Below are 25,489 nucleotides of genomic sequence, written 5' to 3'. Positions count from 1 at the left end.
ACACAGGATCCGTTCACCGCAGCGACGAGTTTGCAGGTTCTCAGGTCGCGTCAGCTTTTAGAATCAAAAAAGGCGGAGCTGGATTCTTCTCTAGGAACTTTGACTGAGAGGCTCCACGTGGGCGCCCCGCCCACAGCTGTCAATTATCTCAGAGGCAGGGAGGTCTCAATTAGGGGGTGTGGTTATAAGCCAAACGAGGAAGTAGGTGGAGCCCCAGATGACACTAACCAATGACAGGAAAGAGCCCTCATCCGGAGAGGGCGGGACCAGTGGGCTCAAAGGGCGTTTTCCTTCGGCAGCCTAGTGTCGTCCGGGAAACGTAGTGATTCGGTAGGTGGGGATAAGGCTTCCTGGGAGGCGGGACTTCCGGGGGGTGGACCCCCCCCCCCAGCCGTGGAGTCCCGGGTCAGGTGACCGGCCGCCATCTCGTCCGCCATTTGCAAGTGCCGCGGAGCGTGAGGGGAGGGGATCGCGGCCTGCCCAGTGCATCCAGCTGCCGCGGCCGCCGCTGCCGCCCCTCGGACCGACGCCAGCCTGGTCTGGGAGCCCACCCCGCAGCGGCGGCCGGCAGCGCAGCGCTCCACGGGCAGCAAGCGCGACCCCCGGACCCCCGCGCGGCACTCGGCCTCGGGCCTCCTGGGGCTGCTGCCTGCCGGCGGCCGCCGTGATGGCCCTCAAGATGGTCAAGGGCAGCATCGACCGCATGTTCGACAAGAACCTGCAGGACCTGGTGCGCGGCATTCGCAACCACAAGGAGGACGAGGTGAGCCGAGCGCGCCGCGCGGGGCAGGCCTGGCTCTGCCTGAGACCCCGACTTGCAGCTCGCCCTGGAGGCCCCGCTCCCGGCTCGATCCTTACCTTCCCGCGGCCTGAGCGCCGCACACCCGCTTCCACCCTGAACCTCAGTTTACCCCCGAGGACCGAAGGTGGCCCTAGACGAGACCCCGCAGGCCCCCAAGATGCGGTTGTCGGACACCCCTCCCCCACCCGTCCGTGTATCCGCTCGCCTGTGGGGGGACCTGCCACTGGATGGCCTCTCTCTCGGAGCCTCAGTTTACCCTTTCGGCGACGAGGCCCTCTTCCCCCTTGCCGCGGCGACCCCGGAAGAGACTTCGCAGGTCGTACCGAGTGGGGGTTTCCAGCTTTGAATATGTGTCTGGATCACCTATTTAAAATACAAGGTCTCCGGCCCCGCCCCAGGGCTCTGGACTCCTGGGGCACTGTGTGTCCGGGGTCGCCCCGGAGGAACCACTGACGGGATTAGTACGTGTCCTGGTCATTCGCTGGGGCCTGGCCCGGAACCGCTTCTTCCCGGGGAAGGTGGGGCCAAGGCAGCGGGCGTCCCAGGCCAAAATAAGGACGCTGCTGAGGGGTCCTGGAATGACAATGCCGACTTCGACTAGAAACCTAAAAACCAGGGGGGGGAAGATTCCCCAGAAGTAAAATTGTAACCGTGGACACCGATGCCTTTCTCGCCTCCCCACCCCCAACCTGTGACCTAAATTTAGGAGGAATGAAGACAGTTAGTGGCCACCAGGCCTCTGGCTTCATGGAAGAGTCCCAAGTAGGCCCTTACATGGTGGGACATTAAAGAAAGTCCCCGCTTCTCTAGCCAGAGAGAGGCTGCCCTGAGGAGAGCAGCTGTTTGATGCCATGCAGGTCCCAGTGTGAGATGCTGACCACCTTCCTCACAGTGGCGCCCAGGGAAGTCAGAATTACAGATTAGAAAGTGCAAGGAAGTTGAAGTTGGCGAGAGGCTGAGTTTTGGCCTCTGGGACTTTTTCAGAATAGGTGTGATCTCACTGAAATGTGATTAGGTTATTTTTCCTTGTTTCTATAACCCTTCCCTGGGTTTTGCATCATTTTTGAAACTCGCCCTGATGGCAGTGATTACAAATGTGTGACTAACTCTTATTCTGATCTCTCATTTTGAGTTGGAAGAGTAGTTGAGTGCCCCTTATTACTGAGCAGTGGCTAAGCATGTTTGATGTGCACCCATAGGCTTATTTTTTTGTACTGGCTTCCCCCTCTGTTCATTGGATGTCACTGAGCAGCCTATTTGGGATTCTGAGGACAGGTCATGGTGTCTTTCTGGCAGAGAAACACACACTCCAGTTAGGGCATCTGGTTTTTTAGGAGAGTGTGTCCATCGTCACTGGGCAGTACCCTGACCTGCGGTTTCTTCATTTGGAATCGGTGGGGAGTGATGGTGCCTTCCCCACACGTTTGAGAACCTGTTAAACGGGTATTGATCAAAAAGCACAGTCCAGGCTGGTGCTGAAAGTCCTCAAAAGTCACAGGTTTCTGAGTGGGCTCTGCCCTTGGCCTGTTGATGATTCCTGGCAGCACATGGCATCCCGGTGCTGTGGTTTTGTCATCAGAAGATCGTCATGATTTCAGAGGTGTCACTTCTGACTCTAGTCATTTATCTTTTTCCCTGAAGGAGCTCCCCCATGACTGCTGAGTTACTCTCATAGTTCCCCACTCTCTCAAATGGGCTCTTCCCTCCCACCCCACCACACACCAACTGAGACTTCTGAAAATGTGCTTTATCTGCAGCAGTGTACTCCCCCCCCCCCAAAAAAAGTTTACTTTTTGTAATAGACTTTAGCTTAAAATTTCTGTGCAGTATCATAAAATGAGGCTTGTGTGTGGAAAGGCAGGGTGACTTCTGGAACTTGTATGAAGTTCAGGAGATCTGAGTCCAAGTTCTTACCTGTATCTCACTTGTAAAGTGGGGGCAACCACTGCCTTCCCTTCTTGCCGGTGCTTATGAGGATGCAGTGAGTAACATAATGCAGGCTTCGGGTGTGAGTACCAGAGCACCCCATGAAGTCATCTCCCTAGCTATTTGCAGTCTTCAGCCTGTGACCCCTTAGTGGGTTATGAATTCAATTTAATGGGTTATGTTAAAAAAAAAATGAAGTGGCCCTGGCTGGTGTGGCTCAGTGGATTGAATGCTGGCCTGCAAACCAAAGGGTCGCCAGGTCGATTCCCAGTCAGGGCACATGCCTGGGTTGCAGACCTCACCCCTGTTGGGGACCTGCAAGAGGCAACCACACGTTGATGTTTCTCTCCCTCTCTTTCTCCCTCCCTTCCCCTGTCTCTAGAAATAAATAAAATCTATAAATAAAAGATAGAAACTAGAAAATCCCAGCCTGCATGCACATGGAATAACTTGTTTCTTTTTTAAAATGTTATTAATTTATTTTTAGAGAGAGGGGAAGGAAGGGAGAAAGAGAGGGAGAGAAACATTGATGTGCGAGAGATACATTGATTAGTTGCCTCTTGCATGCCCCCATACTGGGGACCTGGCCCTCAACCCAGGCATGTGCCCTGCCTGGGAACTGAACCAGTTACCTTTCGGTTTGCAGGCTGGCACTCAATCCACTTAGCCACATCAGCCAGGGCAGAATAACTTGTTTCTTGAAACTTTCATTTTGGTTTGTGATATTAAGTGTATGTATGTCTTTGTACTCGGTTATCATGGAAAACATTTCTTAAAGTGAGTTCCCAAAGTTTGAAAAATAGTGGTCTAAGTTACACATTTCTGGAGTGCGTGAATTTATTATCCTTGAGATACATACAGAAAGGGCAATGTTGGCAGGTAGGGGGAAATCCACTTGTGAGTGTCCTTGCTTCTATAATCTTTTTTTTTTTTTAATTGATTAGAGAGATTGAAAGAGACAGAAACATTGCTTTGTTGTTCCACCTATTTATGCTTTTTATGCTTCTTTGGTTGCTTTTTGTATGTGCCCTGACCGGGGATCAAACCCCGTAACCTTAGTGTATTGGGACAATGCTCCAACCAACTGAGCTAGTGTCCAGGGCCTGTTTTTACTTCTAAAAGTTGGATATGACTAGGAAAAAAACCCAATTGGCTTAATATTTTATTCTCATGAGCACTTTTCATACTTTGGGGGAAACTTTTTTTTTTTTAATAGATTTTAGAAAGAGAGAAAGGGTAGAGGGGAGAAACACCAACTTGTTTCACTTACGGTGTGCCCTCACCTGGGACTGAACCTGTAACCTTGGTGTGTCAGACAGTGCTGTAACTGATTGTGCTACCTGGCCAGGGCTCTCAAGACGTCTTCTGTCAATCTTTATAACTTTCTGTAATAAGCTCAGTGTTCGTTAAGTCAAAAGGGACAACACCTCTCCCTGTAATCAGTTTGGTGTCTGTACTTGAGATTTTTCTCTGCATAGAAATCATGGGTGATTCTGAGTATAGGTTAAGATTCTGTTGTGACTTGCTGTGTTACCTATAGCAGTCTCACTGACAGCTTTCTGTGTCAGCGTAGGAAGACCCTCTTGTCAATTTATTTAGCTTGTCCTCCTTAAATGGGCATTTAAGTTGTTTCAGTTGTTTGCCGTTTGGGGCCACAGTTCACTCTGTTGAGTACAAGCTCTGCATGTACCTTTCACTATTTGGATAGAGTAGATTCTGGAAAACATTGTGTTGGCAACTGCTGCATTGCTGCCTGGTGCTGCGTACCCAATGACTGGCCAGTCTCCCTTTGTCTTTGCTTTTGTATTTAATTTAGACCTGTTACCTGGAAGCTCCCTGCACTTTCCAAGGCTCCCGAGGTTGGTAGCCTCCCTAAGACCTCAGCTACTGAGTGTAATTGGTTAGGAGCCCAGCTCCACAGCTTTGAAGTCCATCACTTTGTGTTCCAAAGGCCATGCTGCCACTCCCAGGTGATGACTGCACTCAGGGCCGCCTAGGCAGGTGACTGACCTTGCTGACTCTTCCTCAGGCGCTTCCATCCAGTCTTTCCTCCCTGGTCCTTCACTCGGCCAGATCCACATGGCCTTCTCCCAGCTCCCTCTTGTTTCCTCTCACAGCAATTATCCCCAACAAAATCTAGCCACAGTAACCCGATCTTCAGGTCAGCTGTTAGTGGGGGGCCCTGGATTTCTACCCATATTTACTGGCCTGTCTCCCTGTCGCCAACCTGCGAAGCCCGTGCTGACACTAGAGCATCCTCTGAGAAATGCCTCTCCTTTTGCCCTCTGGAGCTGATGTTGCCTGTTGTTCAACAGCCTGAGGTTGGGACTGGCACTCTGGACCAGCTTAGTCCTCTAGGTGGGTTGCCTGTGCCCATGGGCATGAGGATGGGCCTCCTTCTTCTGAGGCCCAGGCATCTGTGCTGCTGCTGCTGTTGTGTTCCTGAGTGGGCCTGGCCTCTCCATCCCTTGGTCGCTTTGCTATGCTCACAGACTCTGTGGCCTCCTGCCTCCTGGTCTTGATCTCCCCATTGACCCTGGGTGACCTGACTGACTGACCTAAATAAATGACCCCCAGAGATGTCCCCAAACTAGTCCCAGGACCTGTGGACATGTCACCTCACATGGCAGAGGGACTTTGCAGGTGGAATTAAGTCAAGGCTCCTGAGACAAGGGAGGACCCTGGATTTCCTGAAGGGCTCAGTATGATCATAGGGGTTCTTGTAAGGGGGAGGCGGGGGGGGGGGTCAGAGTCAGACAGAGGTGGACCAGTGTGCACTTCTGGCTGTGAAGATGGAAGAAGGGGCCATGAGCCAAGTATGTGGCTCCTTTACAAGCTGGAAAATACCAGAAACGGTTCTCCTGGAGCCTCTGGAAGACCCGTGTCAGACTCCTGACCCCAGAACCATCAGAGAATAAATGTGTGTGGTTTTAATGTTCAGAATGTGTGATGGCTGCAGAATATTACAGCATCTGCAGGGCATTGACCAGCCTGCTGGCCTTGGAGTCTCACCGACTTCCCCCAGTCAACTTCCCATGGCCACTGCTCCCTGGGCCTAAGCCCTGAAGTGTTGCAGTTGCACATACACTGCGCCCTCTTGTCCCTCTGAACATCGGCGTCTAGATGCTCTTCTGTCACCATCTTGCTCACTATCCACCTCGAACACCACCAGCCCTGGGTTGGCCCATTGTGCATGCTGTCCCCACTTGTGCTGGAAGTCCACCTTGCCAGTTATGGCATAAATCAGAGAGAGGTAATTGATTTCAGCATTGGGAGTAGAGTCAGTAATATAATGACTGTGTGGGGACAGACGGCTGCCAGACTTAAGCGCTGATCACTTTGTGAGGTATGTAAATGTTGAATCACCATCTTGTACGACTGAAACTAATGTAACACAGTTATAATTAAAAATAAATTCAGAATAATAATCAGAACACCCCAAGATAATTCTAAATAATTTTTTTTTTAAAGTCTATTGTGTAGACTGGGTCTCTCTGCAGAGATGCCCTCCAGAACTGGGCCTGGGCACCACTGGGGGCCTTTCTAGTGGTCTTCCTATTCCACGCCAGGGCCCCCTCAGCCTTCCACATGCTCCACAAACTACCCGCCCCCTCCTGTGGGTACACTTTTCCTGGTTTTACTGAGACCACAGAAGCCATTTGGGGTTCTTCATATTTTTTAAAGATTTTGTGTATTGTTATATAGAGGGGAAGGGAGGGAGAAAGAGAGAGAGAGACACATCAATGAGTGGTTGCCTCTTGCATGTGCCCTATTGGGGTCCTGGCCTGCAGCCCTGACTGGGAATTGAACCAGTAACCCTTTGGTTCGAGGCTGGCAACTTAACCCATTGAGCCACACAGGCCAGGGCTTGTGGCTCTTCATTTTGCCGCTCCTCCCCCAAACCTGTGGGTCCCGGTGTACTTCCACTGTGGGTTCTGGCTCTAGGGCAGTGGTTCTCACTGGGTGCTTATGCTCCTGGGGACACTGGGTGATGTTGGGAATGTGGCTTCTGAGCTTGTCAGCACCTTGAAATTCACTGCAGGGCTTTGTGAAAATAGACTCTCTGGGCCTCTCCCTGAGAGATCCTGACCACTAGTCCCTGGAGGGCCAGGGAGTCGGGATCTTCTGAAAAGTGGCCTGGGTAACTCTGCCTGAGCAGCCAGGGTTGAAATGGCTATTTTATTGCAGCCCTGAGGGGTTCATCTGTGAAGGATGTTTGTGTTCTCTGTTCCAAATTAAATTTCGTGACAATGGGTTGTCCCACCCTGGCAAATACCTAAGGCTCCTCCCCTTACAACTTTACAGGCACCGTGAAGAAAAAAAAATTGGCCCAAATGAAAGAACAGATCAAAGCGCCAAAAATAGAACTAAGCAATGTAGAGATAGCCAACCTATCAGATGCAGAGTTCAAAACACTAGCAATCAGGATGCTCACGGAAATGGTTGAGTACGGTCTCAAAATAGAGAAAAAGTGAAGGTTATGCAAAGTGAAATAAAAATGTACAGGGAACCAACAGTGAAGGGAAGGAAACTGAAACTCAAATCCATGCTTTGGAGAAGGAAGAAGTAAATATTCAACTAGAATATAATGAAGAAACAAGAATTTAAAAAAAATTAGGAGAGGCTTAGGGGAACCTCTGGGACAACTTAAACGTTCCAGCATCTGAATCATAGGGGTGCCAGAAGGAGAAGAGGGAGAGCAAGAAATTGAAAACTTATTTGAAAAAGTAGTGAAGAACTCCCCCAATCTGGCAAAGGAAATAGACTTCCAGGAAGTCCAGGAAGCTCAGAGAGCCCCAAATAAGTTGGACTCAAGGAAGCACACACCAAGGCACATCATAATTACATTAAGCAAGATTAAAGAGAAGGAGAGAATCTTAGAAGCAGCAAGAGAAAAGAAGACAGTTACCTACATAGGAGTTCCCGTAAGACTATCAACTAATTTCTCAAAAGAAAGCTTGCAGGCAAGAAAAGCCTGGAAAGAAGTATTCAAAATCATGAAAGGCAAGGACCTACATCCATGATTACACTGTCCAACAAAACTATCATGTAGAGTGGAAGGGCAGCCCCGACTGGTATGGCTCAGTGATTGAGTGCCAGCCTGTGAAGCAAAGAGTCGCTAGTTTGATTCCCAGTCTAGGGCACATGCCTGGGTTATAGACCAGGTCCCCAGTAGGGGGCGCACGAGAGGCAACTACACATTGATGATTCTCTCCCTCTCTTTCTCCTTCCCTTCCCCTCTAAAAGTAAATAAAATCTTTAAAAAAAAAAAATGGAAGGGCCAATAAAGCGCTTCCCAGCTAAGGTAAAGTTAAGAGTTCACCATCACCAAGCCTTTATTATGTGAAAGGTTAGAGGGACTTATCTAAGAAAAAGAAAATAATCAAAGCTATGAACATTAAAATGACAAACTCATGTGTCAACAACTGAACATAAATAAAACAAAAACTAAGTAAGCAAACAACTAGAACAGGGACAGAATCACAGAAATGGAGGTCACATGGAGGGTTATCAGCAGGGAGGGGAAAGGAGGAGAATGGGGGATAAGGTACAGAGAATAAAAAGCATGAATGATAGGCACAAAATAGACGGGGGGAGGTTAGGAATAGTATAGGAAATGGAGAAGCTGAAGAACTTATATGTATGACCCATGGACATGAACTAAGGGGGGTGGAGGGTGGAGGAGAACAAAGGGGAGAAAAAGTATGACAACTGTAATAGCATAATCAATAAAATACATATTTTTTAAAAAAGACTTCTAGACATATACATGTGGGAGATTTTAGGGGACTTTAGGGAAAAGGAGCTGAGTGCCAGGGTAGGAAGGAGAGGCTGGCCCTGGCAGATGAAGGCTGGAGGAGAGGAGTCTCAGCAGAGCAGATGTGTGGTGGCAGAAGTGGGTTCTGAACACACAACTTTACAGTCTCTGTGTAACAGAATGCCAGCCTCTGTGCAATTCTGAAACAGGTACGTGGGCCCGATTGCCCGCCGCCAAAACTCCCAATGCCAGAGTTTGGTAAAGAGGAAAGGAGGGGTTCATTTAAAAGTTATACAGATTTAGAAAAATGGCGGAATTCTGCCTTCAAGTCCCACTCCCTTTAAAATACCCACGAACACATACACACTCCTGCCTCCCTTTTGCCATATCAGGCCAATTAGAGGCACCATCTCTCAGAAGAAAAATAAAACAAATGCGAAGCTCAGCATTCCCCCAGTCTCAGTTTAGCTACCCAGGCATCTCCCATTAATCCATGCCTGTTCCACAGTTCCCCAGCACCACCAGCCATGTGACTGGGTTCTCCAGCTCTTAATCCCAAACTATGTGGTACCTCCTCATGGCGGGCAGGTGGGAGTCCTGCACCCTTTCAGCCCACATGGCCAAGAGAGAGAATGGCTGCCACGCTTAGTTTAAATCCCAGTCCTGAAAAGGCACTTTAAAATCCTGGAATGAAAAATCCTAAAATATAAACTGCTACATCCTCTGTGATTTTATAAAATTCTACAAGTTAAAATTTGTCAGTGATTTTGATAGAAATTTACCAAGAAGAAACAACATCAAACTTTACAGATTTTCAAATTTCACCCCAATTGAGTTTTTGAAAACAAGCTATAATAGATTGATAGGTACAGTCCACATAGGCACTTGCTGCTGCCACTTAATGAAGTTAATCTGAAGGGAGGAGCTTTGTACCTTAGACGTGGCAGGCTCTTCCATGCAACTGACTGCAAATATCAGCAAATGTGATGTCTTCAAAATCTCTAAAGTGTCATGAATAATTTTACAAATTGGAGTCTATCTGAAAATAATTCTCCGCCCTCTGGAACTATGGTGATTTTCTTACATGTTACCTCTTGTTGCAGAGGAAAGCCATTGCAGTCTGCTTCTTTAAAAAACCAATCACAAAAGCAACATGCATACTCTGCTCACAGACAGCAAGTCCTGGTAGCACCTTGGACTCCATGGATCTGGTCCCAGCTCCAGGCAGTCCCTGGTATCATCCAGGGGCGGGTGGCAGCTCAGCCAAGCCCTTCCTGAATGCATAGGATCCTCCTGGCCAGCGGCACATCCTTTGGGAAGAGAGCGGCATAGCCAGTGTGTAGGTGGAGGAGACAGGCATCCTCAAAGAGATGTATTAGAAATGCTTCTGCTACTTGTAGGGCCAAAAGGGCCTCCTGGGCTTGCCGGTTAAAGGGCCTCCTGGGCTTGCCGGTTGAAGTTCATGCAATGGGGGAATTCAACACATTTTTTCTCGCCAGGTGGCTGATGGGGTTCTTCCTTAACAATAGGTGTGTGCTCTTCTGAAGATGTCACATCTCCTTCAGAACCAGATGTCTGTCTCTGGTGAGCAGCTCTATGGAAGGGGTTTCAAGCTTGCAGCTCCTGCGGTGCAGGTCCATGGCTGATATAGAGGACCTTGGGCCCACAGTTGCTTCTCTGCCTTCTGGGTTCTGGGGTAAAGGCTGGCATCTGGGGGAAGTCTAGGAGCACCACAGCCTCATGTGACCACGGGGATAGGTCCCATGCTAGTGGCGCTGCCTTGGGTTCAAGTGGCCCATCCATTTGGTGGTTTTCTGTTACTTTCTCTCCTTAAATGTCCTCTTTTATTCACCGTGAGTACGTTTTCTATGTGTCCCATGAGAGCATGGTTACAGTTGCTGAACTGAAATCTTTGTATTTTAATTTTGACATCTGGGTTCTCTCAGGGCCAGTGTTCATTGGTGGTCTTCTTGAATTTTCCTGTTTCTTACTTTGAATAATTTTGGATTGTATCCTCAACATTGCAAATGGGACATTGTAGAGACTCTGGATTCTGTTGTGTTCTCTGAGGAGTATTGATTCTGTGAGGGAGGGATTTGTTTAGTGGGCAGTTCATTCATCTGGGCTGAAACTCCAGCTCTGCCTCTCTTACAAGGGCACAAGGCCTGGGAAACAGTTTTTGTGGGGGGTTTTAGCACTGGCCGGGTTGTGTGAAATGCGCCTGTGTGTGCATAGTCCTGGTGTCGGCCAGAGATTTGGGAGGAGATTATATGCAGAATGTGGGAACCATCCCCATCTCTCTCTCTGGGATTTCCCTCCTCACCTTTCAGTGGCCATGTTCACCCCAAACTCTGCTATGATTCTTTTTTTTTTTTCTTTAAGATTTTATTTATTTTATTTTTAGAGGGGGGAGGGAGGGAGAAAGAGAGGGAGAGAAACATCAATATGCAGTTGCCTCTCACACGCCCCCTACTGGGGACCTGGCCTGCAAACCAGGCATGTGCCCTGACTGGGAATCGAACCAGTGACCCTTTGCTTCACAGGCTGACACTCAATCCACTGAGCCATACCAGTCGGACGACAACAGGTTTCCTCTCTTGGTCTTAGCTTCTCTGCCTGACACTCAAGATAAAAGCTACAAAGAACAGGACATTCCCCAGTGCTTTTGCTTGTTCTTCAGTGTGTCTGGCTGGATAGTTGTTGTTAAACAGTGTTTGTAAAGGGCTTGGTCTGCTGGGAGTTGCTCAGACGTTACTGGAAGAGGACCGACCCTGCTTGGCCCTCCTGGAAGCTAACATGGGTCAGTGTGTCATCAGCCAGTGAATATTTGCGCTGTTTCTGCTTTGCAGCTGTCATAGGTTGTACATTCGAGTGCTGTTGTGTGTTGAGCACCTGTATCAGTGATTTGGGGGTCCACCTGGGAGCAGGCACTTGTGTTCACCCTTTTGAGGAGCTGCACTGTCGTTCATAGTAGCTGTACCATTCACCTCCCATTTGCTGTGTTTGGCTGATTTCTCCAACGCTTGTGATTGTCTTCTTGTTCTTTCCCTTTTAAATCATTAATAGTTGTGATCCACAGAATAGGAAGGGGTCATCCGTGTGCAGGGGCAGGAGCTGAGGTCTCCTGAATGGGATTCAGTAATCTGAAGCCTGTTGGAAGGATATGGTGACATTTGTTCCACTGTACCAACTTCTGATCATAAAATATTCATAAACCATTCTGTAGCCCAGGGCACTCAGGCAGTTCTTTTCTCCTTGAGACTGCTGGGGCAGCTGAGGTTCTCAGGGTATAGTCCGGGGTGCCATGTGAATGGCAGGTGCTGCTTGGGCCTCCCTCAAAGAACCAAGCCTGGAGTACGTGAGGTAGCATTTGTAGCACTTGGAACTGGAGCCCGCCGTCTGCTGTTGGTTTGTGTGCTTGCTTCCCTGGTCTCTGGGAGGCAGGTTCTCTGGATGGCATAGCAGGGAAACAGGAAATCTTGCACTCAGCTGGACAGTTATTGTTGATATTGGTTAAATAACTGAGGGAGGCTCCTTATGCTTCATGGAGCACCAGACAGACTCATTCTGGGCCCCATGATGAGCACTCCTTTCCCCGCAGCAGGTGTCAGTTCTCTTTGTGGTGTGTCTCCCAGGGCGTGGGGTCGTAGGATCCTTGCGCCTTGCTGCTCCCAGTAGGCACATCACTTGCTCCGAACTCCGTGGATCAGTACTGCTGCAAGTCAAATCTTTTTTGAATGGTGTTTTAGGAGGTATTTTGAGTTAGCAAGGAAACCCAAGGGAATTGAAAACTTACGTGTACACAAAGCCCTGTACCCAAATGACCATAGCAGCACTGTTCACAAGAGCCAAAAAGTGGGAAAGATGCAAGTGTCCGCAGGGGCATGGATAGACACAGCGTGGTCCGAATGCACACTGTGGTCTGTGTGCACACAGCGTCCATCCACTGGACAAGCACAGTGGCGTCTGTCTGCACCTGGTGGAACCAGAATGAAGCACTGATGCTTGCTACAGCTTTGATGAGCCTTGACATCATTCTCAGAAAGGCAAGGGAGCCACGGACATAGATGCTTGGTCAAGCTTGCTCCCGCTTCAGGAGAGGCGGGGAAAGGGGTAGAGGACCTGGGAGCTTGGGGAAGAGTAGGCTGAGTGTGCAGCCAGCTGGGTATGGTTGGTGCCCTGGGAGCAACTGGATGCCTGGGGCCCCGGGGGCAATAGGGGCTTCTCACAGCTGATCTTCCCCTAGCTCTCACCCAGCCTGGCTCCTTATCTGTACCCTCACAGGTGGTCACAGACCCCATTGCCAATGCAGTCTGGCCTGCCTGTGCTTTGTGTACCTTGACACTGTTCCTGGGTAGCCACAGGGCCTGCCCCTTCCTCCCCCTCAAACAATTTTGTACACTGCAGTTAAGTAGAATGGAATGAGCGCTCTACAGTCTGCACCAAGTAACTTGGTTGGGCTGTTGGGCCTCTGGCCCTGTTCCATAGGAGCAAGGCTGGATCCTAGCGCCTGGTTACTGTCTTTGACAGCTGGTGCCCCTACACCACGTCCCTTAGCACACTGAAATGGCTTTTGAAATAACAGCTTTATTAGATGTGGAATTCAGTGGCTTTTAGTAGTTCACAGCTGTGTGACAATCACAAAATCAGTTTTAGAATAATCAATCACCCCAAAAAGCAAGTACTTCCCATCAGTGGTCACCCCATCCTACTCCCCAGCCCCTGACAACCCCGAATCTACTTCCTATCTGTGGATTTGCCTCTTCTGGACATTTCACATAAATAGAATCAAATAATACTATGTGACCTTTTGTTGGGTCTGGCTTCTTTCTGAAATAATAATTCTTAACTGTTTTAGCCAGGCACTCATAATTTCTCTCTCTCTTCTCCTTTTAGGCAAAGTACATCTCTCAGTGCATTGATGAAATCAAGCAAGAACTGAAGCAGGACAACATCGCAGTCAAAGCGAACGCCGTCTGCAAGCTGACGTATGTGAGTGCTCAGGCGGCGCTTCCATGCATTGCCCTTGGCCTGCACCCCTTGTGCTGTCAGGCTGGTCATCGACTCCAGCTTCAATCCATTTATCCCTCCATCTGTCTGCCTACCATCCATTTGACCGTCTGTCCATCCCTCCACCCATTGGTCCACTACTCGTCTGTCTACCTGCTAAATATCAATTGATTCCATCAGCTCCAGGCACTGGCCTCGGGCACACAGGGCTAATTCTTAACAGTCAAGGGAGAGGTGAGCAGTGATTATCAGATGGCACAGGGCATGGTGGAGATGCCAACCCAGCTGGCCCAGATCCAGTGGGGCCCTTACCCATAGATCCCCATTGGGCTGTGCTGAGAAGCCTGGTGGGTGGAGCTCTGAACCATCCTGGGCACGTTCTCTGCGGTGTTCCCTGGGTGTCTGACTGCAGCCCCTGGTTGGCGTGGGAGCCTGGGCCAGGCACCCCCCTCCTAGCTTCTCTCTTAGAGAAGGGAGACTTGCGGTTTGCAAGGGTGGAGATCCATGAATATCGTTGGGAATTTTAACCAGTACACAGGGTGCTAGGATTTCAGACGCAGACGCTTATCCTCCTGTAGTATTTGTTACTAACCTTGTAACAAATTAGGTAACCTTGTTACTGCCCTTGCAGTCTTCATCATGAAGACTGACTAACTGGTGAGAAGAGATGAAGTGCCCGGGGTGTGTGTTGCGTGAAGCCTGCCTGTTGAGAGTACGATGGCATGTGCCCTTCCTTCTGGGAGCTGGGATGCTGGGGGTTAGGGCTTAGGCTTTGGCTCGTGAGTCACTCTCTCCCTCCCAACAGTTGCAAATGTTGGGATACGACATCAGCTGGGCCGCTTTCAACATCATAGAAGTGATGAGCGCCTCCAAGTTTACGTTCAAGGTGAGTTTGCTTGGGGGCTTGAACCCTGTGGTGATGGGAACTAGGGCAGGGTGGGTCCCTGGTGGAGGAGGGGCCCCCTGGGCATCCTTGCAGTTCATCCTATGGCCAGAGGCTACACTGTGAAAAAACAAAATAACAAAGAAATACTAGTGACATTCAGTGACTGAGCCTGACAGGCAGCCAGCAGGCAGAGGCCTTGGGACTTTTGCTGACCTTCCCCCAAGCCTGGTGCAGGTAAAAGCCATCATTGGCATGCATCTTGGTCCTTCCTGCACACACCCATGCCCAACAGAGGCAGCCACAAATTGTGGATTGCTTTGTAGCTCCAAACAGTCTGCCCTGGGACAGTCATAGGTAGTGTCTGACATTGGTCTACACCACAAAGTCCCTCCCAAGAGGCCCGGAATGAACACACCCAGTGGCCACCTGCAGACAGTATCAGAGCAGGATCCACTTAGCTTCACAAGCAGCACATCCAAAGGAGATCTCCAGGCACCAGAACCTGCTGAGGCGAATTCTGCTTCACATGGTCAAACTAGCCGCTCAAACATCTCACCGCCAGTTTTTGTCAAATTTTTTGTTAACACTACTTACATATTTTTCTTTGTTTTAAGTAATATTTGAAATTATGAGTTTATAGGATTGGTTATATGTTTTTAAATACAAATTAAAATAAATTTGTAACTCCTCAAAATAAAGAACCAAACACCGATTATCTCGCCCAGAGGCCCCTACTTGGCACCTTGTCCTGTGGCCTCGTAGTCATCTGAGGGATCCTACTCATGAGTAGTTTGGGACACTGCTTTCTTCTCGCTTCATATTACGATATAAGCATGTCTCCTGCTTTAGTACATGTTCTCAAAAACTGTTTGCACTCCCTGGTCCATTTGTGGGTGTTCTGGAATTCTCCTGGGTTGGCTCAGTTTTCAGTGAGGAGGCACACCGGCCAGGCAGTGAGGCCGTTAAGCCCCAAGCACCTACCTGTGGGTCTCTGCTGTGGTCAAGCCCAGGCTCCTTCTGAAGGACGCGGTCCTCCTTTCCTGCTGGTTACTCTCGCAGAAGCGAAATGCCGCATTTGCAAAAATGGGGATGGTGCTCTGCACGTGCATTAAAGCATCACACACCTGTGTGAGTGTGACTAGGCGGCCATGTCAGCCTGGCGGAGAGATGTGAGTCCTCAAAAACCCAGCACTTGGGATGACGTACTGCATTAGGTCATAAAAGCAGCCCCTGGTGATGAGTGAAAAGGCAACATTAGTAGCAGGACTCCATGGTTTGGCAAACCCTAAAGGGACATCTTGTGTCAAAGATCGTACACTCCTCCTCCTGGAGATTTAAAGACGCCTGGCTTGGATTTTGAATGACTTCCCCATGCCCACCCACCTGTGGCCCAAGCTCAGGAGAAGGGCTAGCGGTGTCCAGGAAGGCTGCATGGTCCCCTTGTCTTACTAACTCTGATGCCTTCGTTTGTTCAACCTCACAGCGCATTGGCTACCTCGCTGCTTCCCAGTGCTTTCACGAAGGGACCGACGTCATCATGCTGACGACAAACCAGATTCGCAAGGTAGGCTGCCCTTCCCACAGGCCCCACGGTCTCCTCCGCCCCTGGTGAACGTCTGTTCACACTGGTGTTTTTCTCGCTTGTGGTGAATAGAGAGCACTGAGGCCAGCAAGATCTTACCGTCACAGCTCTCTTACCGAGCAGGCAGTCTTCTGCTCTTGGTCACGTCATTCCCTAGACACAGCCCCACATGGGAAGCAGGTCTCTTTTCCCGGGGTGGGCGGGAGAGATGGAGGCTCACTGGACTGCCCTCTTCTCCTTTTCATTTCTTGGCATTGGAGAGCTGCCTGCATGGTCCCTGTCCTCTCCAGTCCTGTCCCTCTTGCAGGAGCGCCTGTTGACGTTACTTACCCTTCCCAGTGTGTGGGTTTTTTGCCCACTGGGTCTTCTGTCATACCACATGTATATTTCTGTTACGTGTGAGTTTATGTTTTGAAATGGGCTTTGAAGACTGCTGAGTAGAAGATTTCCTTCTTGGCCCCAGTACTTTGAGCATCTCTTGTTCCCTGTGGTCAGAGGGGGTGTCAGCGAGAATCCGAGAACCACCCTTTCCTGGCCCCAGCCCACAACTTAGAGGCAGTAGCCCAAGTTTCTCAATGGCTGGGTGCCAGGACCAGATCCCAGTGAGCTCTGGTCACCCCACATGGTGACCTGGGAATGGGCTCTTGGGTGGACACCGTGGGCAGACAGCTGACTATGCTGGCAAAAGTCAGGTACTAGTGCCGGCTGGGACAAGCTGTGGGTTTGAGAACTTAACTCTGCCGTGCTCACAGTTTGGGTTGGTGGTAGGGATAGCAGCTGGTGAGTATGGGCCAGGTTGCGCAGTATTTCAGGGTATTCCCGATGCTGTGGGGCAGCTGAGGCCCAGCTTTGGTTTTCCTGCTGGCCATCTCTACACAGCCTTATCCCCTCAATTTAGAGATTTGTCACCAGTTCAGATTGAGATGTGTTAGAGACGGGTTACTTAGATCTGCTCTGCTGGGGAGAGGACCCAAACCTGAGAATGTCCTCATAATAAGGAAATGATACATCCTGTTACAGTAAGATCTGGGCAGGTGACTTTGACCTCCACCATTGCCTCCCCTACCTGTTGCCACCTCAGCCTCACTCACAGGGTCCTATGTTCACACAGCCACAGCCGTCTGCCTCTGCCATTCCTCTCCATTCATATCCCCAATGTTGGCAGTCCCTGTGTGTGCCGTTTTAAAGGAACCTGAGACTTAGGGAACACAGCTGCCACAGACGTGGCCCACTAGGGCTAGGGTTTCTCCCACTTAACGATGACTGAGTGTCCTTTCCACACACCCCCATTTCTGAGAAGCCCCGTGACATTCCCCATAGTATTCATGTTCTCTCCAGCCCTTTGTAAATCACTCAGAGATGGAAAGTTTGCTGGTCAGAGACCGGGTTCTGTGCTGTAGGTTCTGATGTGTTTTTATCTCCTCAGCCTTGGCTGGAGTGGATTTTAAAAGCCAGTATTTTCATAGTCTAGAAGCTTAAATGTTAATATGCATCAGTTTTTTATTTTGTTTTGTTTTTACCACATATGCATGTATAAAAAGTTTTGGGAGGTTCCTCAGAAAATGTCTCCATCATAAAAACAAGTTTGTGATACAAAGGTGCTTCTACAGTTGTTGTTACAACTAGAAATTGGGGGCCGCAGGTGAGTGAGTGACTTGGGAGGAGGGGCAGGTAGAGGCAGGTATGTGTACTTCCTTATGGTTGGTTTTCCTGTTCACCTGGAGGGGTGAGGCCTAGGTCTAACTTTCTGCTTTGGGGGGGGCCCAGGGGTGTGGTCCCTGGCTCTTGTAAGGGAGACATCCCAGTAGAGGTAGAGGTGTCAAGGCTCCCGCTGCATGGTGGGCTGGCTGACCACACCGTCTCCTCGGCCCTGGGTTTGCAGACATGGAGTTCAGCGCCAGTCACACCCCTGGGACATGGGTTGTGGTGGAACTGAGGTGCAGCCCTCCTCTTACACCCATCCCGGCTCTTTTGGTGATAGTGAGGAACTAGGCTGCTCTGTGTTAGTCCTCGGGCCGGCAGAAGCACAGCTGGGACCTGGGCAATGCATGGTTAGCGCCTGCCCCTGACCCTTCTCCCTCTCTTTCTAGGACCTGAGCAGCCCCAGCCAGTACGACACTGGTGTTGCACTGACTGGACTGTCCTGTTTTGTTACCCCAGATCTTGCCAGAGACTTGGCCAATGACATCATGACACTGGTGAGTTTGTGAGTGTGCTGCTACCCCTGGGCCTTTGCTCGATGAGCGAGTTGGAATGCATGGGTGCCTGGAAAACCGGGGCTAAATGTCACGCCAAGAACACTCAGGCGTTCAGAAGTGGGCCGTGATCCCTGGGATAAGAGGGGCGCCACTGAGTCACTGTCTTCATCTCCATTACCTGGTGGGGCCTGGCCTCAGGCTAGTGTCAGTTTTGAATTTTCACCTCCTTTGAAACAGTCCTGCTTGGGGAAGGGGTGGGTGTCGCTGGCAGATCAGGTCTGGCTGAGGGAATTCACCCTTGAGGTCAGGTGTGCAACCTGTCAGCTACTCTCTCACTGAGGTTTGAGGTGACACTCTCGGTTGTCTCAACAGGCAGTGTGGTCAGGGTGATCTTCTTTTGTCTTCTCCATTCCCGATGCCATTTATTTTTGTCTGGTCACGATCTGACTTATCACAGTCCAGTTGATCTGAAAGGCATGACCCCAGCCCGTCCTGGAATGTCATTCTAAATACAGATGTCCTTGTGGAAATCATGGCTCTTGGAGACAGTGACTATTTGCCAGGTCTCCAACCTTTTTACTGGGAGGGGGGGTGCTTCTTTGCTGTTTGGTCACTTTAGAGTCATGTGGAAGGTGCTCCTGTCCTTGCCCAGTCAGCCCATGGCCTTGAGGACTATCAGTGCGACCAGCGTCTAGATCAAAGGCCGCCAGCACACCCCAGCCACCTGTTCTAAATCCATTCATTCGCTCGGTGTCTGTGATGGCTTCAGAGCTCAAAGGCAGAGCCAAATACTTGGACAGAGACCTTATGGCCCATGAGGCTGAAAATATTGACCATCAGGTACTTTCAGAAAGTGTGCTGAGGCCCCGGCTGGGTAGCTCAGGTGTTTAGAGCGTCATCCTGTTACACCAAGGTCTCTGGTCAGGACACATGTAAGAAGCAACCAGTGAATGCATAAATGAGTAGAACAACAAATCGATGTTTCTTCTCTCTTCCTCTCTCAAATCAATAAAAAGAGAAAGTGTGCAGACTCGAACTAGTTGACAGCAGTATGAGCCCACAGGCAGGCGTTAGTGAGTTGCTCACAGCGCGTGTGGGTGTTGGGTCATGGGGGTCTGGGGCAGCTTTCTTAGGGGGCAGCTCCCTGGACTCTGACAGGTAAAGATTGTGCCCATCTAGGGGTGAGAGGCCTTCAGAGCTGGAGCACAGTACCAGGAGGACAGGGCTCCAGGGCTGTGCGGTATGGAGGCACAGAACAGACTGAGGTCCAGGGGAGGGGAGTATAGGACACGCCTCAGCAGCCTGGTTTAGGTACAGGCATTGGCAGCCTGGACAACCTGCGGCCCGCATTGATGGGCAGAGGCACTCTTTCCATTGTGAACTTCTTTTCACCATCCCCCTACTCACCCCAACTCTCGCCACCCTTCAGTGCGCCCTAGTGAGTCCAGGAGGAGGGTCTTAGCCTCTGGAGGGCAAGCCTAGTGTCCTGGACACAGGGAGACAGGTTTCAACCTTGCCCGAGACACTGTTGTGTGATAACTTGGCTTGGCCGGGCTGTGGAGCAGGCATGCAGGTAGGGCTCGTAGGCTGGAAGCTGGAAAGAGGGTTTTCCTCTGGGAAGTGGAGGTGAGACACGGGCAGGTGCAGGGGTTGAGTAGGGCAATGTGGGCACGTGAGCACGAAGGTGTGCACAGCATGTGAGCAGGGCAGGTGTGGGATGGTAAGATACGAGTAGGTGGTATGGAAAGTGAGCATGCAGGTGTGTAGGGTAGGTGCATGGGGTGCAGTGCTGAAGGGAGCCCAATGGTCTCCTGTTCCCATAGATGTCACACACCAAGCCGTACATCCGGAAGAAGGCTGTGCTGATCATGTACAAGGTGTTCCTGAAGTACCCTGAGTCGCTTCGTCCCGCCTTCCCCCGCCTGAAAGAGAAGCTGGAGGACCCTGACCCCGGTTTGTTAATTTGAGTTAAGGTGGGGATAATGCTGGGCTGCAAGGCTCCACCAGCATCTAGAACATGGTGGAGGGTGTTGTAAGGAAGGCGTTAAGGGCACTAGGTCCCAGGACTCCTACTCTACAAACTGCCCCCTTCCTTGCACCTCTTTACTTTCTGGCACCACAAGAGGTAGATTCCGCCCTGGGATCTGCCATTTCTCTAAGCAGCCCTGGTCTCATTTATTGGTGCGGGGTTTGGAAACCGAGATTGGGGCACTAGATGTGCTCGTGGTGCCGGGGTATTGCTCTTCTAGGCCCTCAGCACACACACACACACACCCTGAGGAGGGGTTTGTCTGTCTGCATATTAGCAGTCACAAGTTTATTCCAAAGCTTCAACTCTCATCCCGCCCGTGGGGTTCATTCTGGCCCTCCTTACGCCCATCATTTTCTGTTACTCCTTTCTCCGGTGTGGAAACCTGAGCTGAGCAGGTGTACACTGGCTTCTCTAAATCTACGGCAAGTTTCAGTATGTCTCGGGAAATCTGCTGTGGGTTGCAGAGAATTACAGCGTGCAGAACGTTCTGGCTGGAGAAATAATGCCAAAGCAGCAGACGTGGTGGGCTAAGGGCGGGAGTGGTTGCCACCCCGGGTGGAGGGGAGTGCAGTCACTTCATGTGTGGGCATCTTGCTCCTGAGGCTACTTTGATCCTGCAGGGACCTGCCTCATGGCCTCGGCCCTCTCTTGTGAAGTGGATGAGGGCAGCGGGAGGACTGGAGTCATGAGGCCGTCTCCTCTGGGGAGTGACGGTGGTCAGGGCCCCAAAGGGTTGGCGGTTTGGGCATAGCACCAGGTGCAAGCAGGGGCCCTGCACACAGAATAACCAGCCTGCTGAGGGCCCCCCTTATTGTTGAGGACGTGTTTGATTTCACAGGTGTCCAGTCGGCAGCAGTCAACGTCATCTGTGAGCTGGCCAGGCGCAACCCCAAAAACTACCTTTCCCTGGCCCCTCTGTTCTTCAAGCTGATGACCTCCTCGACCAACAACTGGGTCCTCATTAAAATCATCAAATTGGCAAGTGTCCCCAACCTTCCTTTTCCTCCTTTTTATGTATGGAGAGGTCATGGGGCGTCCTGGGAGTTCTCGGTGCTGGGAGGTGGTGGGGGTTGGAGATGGTCCGCATGGTCATGTGGAATCCCAGATGTGCCTTCTGTTCCCGCTGTCTGTGACCTGGGCCTCCTGTTCCCTAGTTTGGTGCTCTGACCCCCTTGGAGCCAAGGTTGGGGAAGAAGCTGATCGAGCCTCTCACCAACCTGATTCACAGGTGAGCCTTAGGGCCCTGTCTGCTCCAGTGCCCCCATACACACGGATGCACGCACGCACGCACACATACCCGTCCTTGGTGCACCCACCAAGAGCAGGCCTGTGCTCCCTGGGAGGCTGCTTGTGTGTGGGAGGGTTGAGCCCAAGGAAAGTCTCTTGGGATAGAGAAGCAAACACATGTATTGTGACTTTGCTGCAGATGAGAAGCTGTGCCTTGGCACCTGCTGGCCCTCCTGGGACACAGGCTGGGCTGGCTTTTCCTCATTCAGTTTTTGAAACAGCACAAACAAAACAAAAGGAAGAAAGGCTCCCAGGGGACCTTGGCTGTCCTGATGAACGCCTTAGACGGTTTGCGGTTAGTTCTGGGAGGTTCTAAGTGTTGACATGCCACTTAAGATGCCTACAGTTGACTCGGGGGGCGCTGAGTGGCAGGTGGTTTAGTAGATCTGCTCCCAGAGTCCCCTGGTGGTACAGGCGTGGACAGGAGGAAGAACTGAAGCCATGAGGCCATCTTCTCTAGGGAGTGACGGTGGTCAGGGCCCCAAGGGGTTGGGTTTGAGCTGTGCCCGCAGGTGATGGGCGCAGCGCCAGGCACAAGCAGGGGCCCTGCACACGGAATAGCCAGTGTGATGAGGACCCCTTTTATTGATTGGGACAACTTCCCACCCCTTATTGATGAGGACCCCTGACCTCCCAGGTGTCCAGTTTGTGCCTGTCAGGGTCCCCATGCTTATCAGAGCCACATACCCCTGCATGTGAGATCCAGGCCTTGTACAGGTTCCCACTGTCCCCTGAGCTTCAAGCTCCTGGCTCATAAACCAACTAGATGTTACAAGATTGTGAGGTACAACAGGTGTCCGGGCTTGGGCATTTTGGTCTTTATGTAAGTAACCAGTCTCAGAGTTCACACCATAGCTATGGTTTTCAGAGATTAATGAGAGGCTGCTGGTCGTGTGACCAGGAATGCAGACTGGCTCTGACTACCCCTGCTGTTTGGAACATGCAGCCTCCATACTCTGGGGTTTGGGTGATGGGGCTCGAGAGTATTCCCACCTTGATTGTCAGCCTGGGCCGTGCTCCCCATGATCCCTACGTGCCGTGCAGGTGATATCATGGCCATAGACCCCTGCGATCTGCCTGCCCGTGTGTGGCCATGTCAGGCTCTCCCAGTGGAACAGAACCAGGCAGTGTTGTTGGGGCTGATGGGGTCATCTTCCTGCTGCCAGAGCAGGTGGAGAACTAGACTTTCCCTCATGGGTGTCACATAATTGGAAGATTACGGGAATAGGCTCCTAAGGAGCGAGTGTTTCAGGCCGCCTGTGGTGGGAAGACAGGCTGCTCTTGCCCTTCAGAGCATTCTGAGGACTCGGGTGAGAGAGCAGCCTCTGGGCCTCGCTGACCAGGCAGAGATACCGGGTACCAGGAGCATGCACAGGAGTCAGGATGCCAACCCTAGTCTTAGCTCCACCTTCAATCAGGGGCGGTGCGGGGGGCTGGGTCAAAGGGCAGGGCATCCCCGATGTGGCTTTCAAACATTAGGTGTCACAGACCCGTTGCTCACAGGACTGCATTTTTTCAGACACAGTGCATTTGGTCTTCTTGTGTCTCACAGAGCAGCACATCACAGTCTTCATGTCTGTTTTTCCTTCCCCAGCACGTCTGCCATGTCCCTTCTCTACGAATGTGTGAACACTGTCATCGCAGGTGAGAACCAGTTACCTGGTTCTGAAACAGGTGGCTGTCATCGTTGGGAGGCCCTCCCCCACTCCCACCCTGGTGGAGGATCTCAGGTGGGGACAGGAGGGTACCCATCCTGGTGGTGGGCCTGCAACAGACTGATCCCTGATGGCTGTCCCCAGGCCCTGCCACTGTAGTTCAAGGTCACCTGGAGTCACAGGTTCCCAGCCTTTTCCACCTGATGCCCACCTGCTCTCAGTGCTGGATGTTTACTTCCATCTCTGAGCCCTGTGGAAAGTGTCACAGCCAGAGACCACTGCCCTCACTGGCTCCAGTGTCAAATCCCACTGTCCCATCCATCACACCCACCGGCAGGCCCTAGTTTTCCCTGAGTACGTTAAAGCAAACTATTTCCCTTGTAGGCACTTAGGCATGGGAATCCCCAACACAGACTCATGAGATATGATCACAGGTGCTCCTCAGAAGGTCTTCCGAGAGGCCTTTCTTGGGTCAGGACTTGGCCCAGGGCCACATGGAACGCTGCTAATGCACGTCCACACCATTGAGGAATTGTTGTCTTTCTGCCCACTGTATTTGATGGAACTCCAATTGTTGTTCCTGGGCCCGACTGGCCATCTCCTGGTTTGCCATCTGGGCCACGTGTCCCTGCAGCCGGGTATCTTACGGACTAGCAGTGAGAGCTGGAGGCTCAAGGGGCTTAGCTTCTCACTGCCTGCCTGTCCCTGCTCGTCCCTGCCCCGTCCCTGGCCAAAGCTGTTGGGAAGCATTTTCATGGTCCCTCATCATGGACCCATGGGCAGCCTTAAATCCAATGACTCACAGGAAGCTGTCCCAGGGTCTGTGCTCCATTCCTATAGTTGCATGGCCTGGGCCATGAATGTCCCTAAGGGTTGATGACAGTAAAGGAGAGAAAGCGTGGACATTTGGCACAGGCCAGTGCCTGTAAGTGGTAACCACAGACCCCAGAGAATAGGCTTCTACATTTGGAAAGTTGATGGGGAGGACTGCGGCATGGCCAGGTCAGAAATTGCCCTGGAGATGGGTGGAGCAATTGGGGGTGCAGCGGAGGGCAGTGGGCCTGGGTGAGGCTGTCCATGGGCTGGCACACTGCAGGGGCAGTGGGTTTCAGGTAATTGTGCTGAGTGCTGGGCAGGACAGTGTGGCCTGAGTTCTTTGAAACTGCCCTGGACAGAGATGCCTGGTACCCTTGGGACTTTGATCTGCTCTCTTGTCTGCAGAGACCCAGTACCCCGAGTTCTCACTGGGGGCTGGTCATGCAGGTGCCTCTGCCCATTACATACAAGATTGCACACTCCGTGAGAAGAGTAGGTCAGCGTACACTGTGTTTGCACAGTTTAGGGGCAGGGAGCCCCCCACCATCAGTTCAGCTTTTTTATGAGGGCCAGCCTTTGCAACCTTGCAGGTGTGCCTTCCCAGGGAGAGTGGTCAGGCTGCTGTGTTAAACCTTTCCTGCACAAACGCCAGCTGGGTTAGGCAGTTCCCAGTGTGGTAGTATTTCCGTCTTGGGTCCCTCCCACTGGGCACATGCTGGACATGTTGAGTGGACGTCTTTCTAACTCAAGGTTATCTGTTTCAGTTCTCATCTCCCTGTCCTCCGGCATGCCTAACCACAGTGCCAGCATCCAGGTATGTCCTGGGCCAGACACGGCACAGGGTCTGGAGGCTCTGCCACAGGCTGGGCTGCTTCTCCCCTCAGTGTCCCACCCTGCAAGCCTCTTGCCCTTGTAATCTTACAGACGCCAGCCCACTCCTCATATGCCCCCATCAGTCATGTCTGGTGCCCTCCACCCTGCACTATGCCTGGGAGGGAGCAAACCAGTGGCTGTGCTGCGTCTGTTAGACTGCTCTGGTTCAACTCTGAGTTCTCCAGCAGCTCCTGCCTTCCCCTGCAGCCACCGGAGCATGTGTCTATGCCTTGTTCCCTGTACTGAGGTCCTCACCATCTTGGATCTTCATCCCCTTTGTCTGTGACCTCTGTAAATGCTGTGTCCACCCTGGAGCCCCATGGGCTCCCTGAGCAGCCTGGGAATTGTTGGAGTTATCACTGTTGTCTGGGGGGGAGGGTTGCGTTTATTTTTATTACATAAGTAACATAAGTAGGTCCCCAGATCTCAGCCTGCCCCCAGAGGACACTGCCATGCTGTCTTATGTTCTCACACACGTGGGTGCCCCCAGAAAGCTCTAGGTTGTCTCGTGAATGTTACTGTGGGTAACATCCCATGCATCTATGACAGCTATCTACTGTCTGTCTGTCCTCAGTGGCACTTAGAGACAGCCCTCCTGAGCACTGAGTGTTCGCCAGTGTGGAGGTTCTGTTGTGCACAGGTCCCCCTCATGCATGGGAGTGTG

At 51.3% G+C, this 25,489-nt stretch overlaps 1 protein-coding gene across 4 annotated transcripts in view; it reads left to right on the top strand.

Annotated features, from left to right (window-relative positions):
* Positions 1 to 404: 404 nt before the first annotated feature.
* AP3D1 (adaptor related protein complex 3 subunit delta 1) overlaps positions 405 to 25,489 on the top strand; it is a 41,590-nt gene continuing 16,505 nt past the window's right edge. Inside the window, exons 1-10 of one of the 4 annotated variants that reach the window (XM_024568627.3) lie at positions 405 to 763; positions 13,383 to 13,478; positions 14,302 to 14,382; positions 15,866 to 15,946; positions 18,055 to 18,162; positions 19,986 to 20,115; positions 21,033 to 21,172; positions 21,349 to 21,422; positions 23,076 to 23,125; positions 24,717 to 24,766. In XM_024568627.3, the coding sequence (XP_024424395.1) occupies positions 668 to 763; positions 13,383 to 13,478; positions 14,302 to 14,382; positions 15,866 to 15,946; positions 18,055 to 18,162; positions 19,986 to 20,115; positions 21,033 to 21,172; positions 21,349 to 21,422; positions 23,076 to 23,125; positions 24,717 to 24,766 (906 nt within the window). In that variant the 5' untranslated portion in view covers positions 405 to 667. Of the gene's footprint in view, positions 764 to 13,382; positions 13,479 to 14,127; positions 14,217 to 14,301; positions 14,383 to 15,865; positions 15,947 to 18,054; positions 18,163 to 19,985; positions 20,116 to 21,032; positions 21,173 to 21,348; positions 21,423 to 23,075; positions 23,126 to 24,716; positions 24,767 to 25,489 lie in introns of those variants that run through there. The other 3 variants (XM_024568632.3, XM_024568629.3, XM_045202264.2) reach the window with 3 other exon arrangements.

The sequence above is a fragment of the Desmodus rotundus genome, chromosome 9, assembly GCF_022682495.2.
Source record: "Desmodus rotundus isolate HL8 chromosome 9, HLdesRot8A.1, whole genome shotgun sequence".
Classification (NCBI taxonomy): domain Eukaryota; kingdom Metazoa; phylum Chordata; class Mammalia; order Chiroptera; family Phyllostomidae; genus Desmodus; species Desmodus rotundus.
This window is presented reverse-complemented; position numbering and strand designations above follow the sequence as displayed.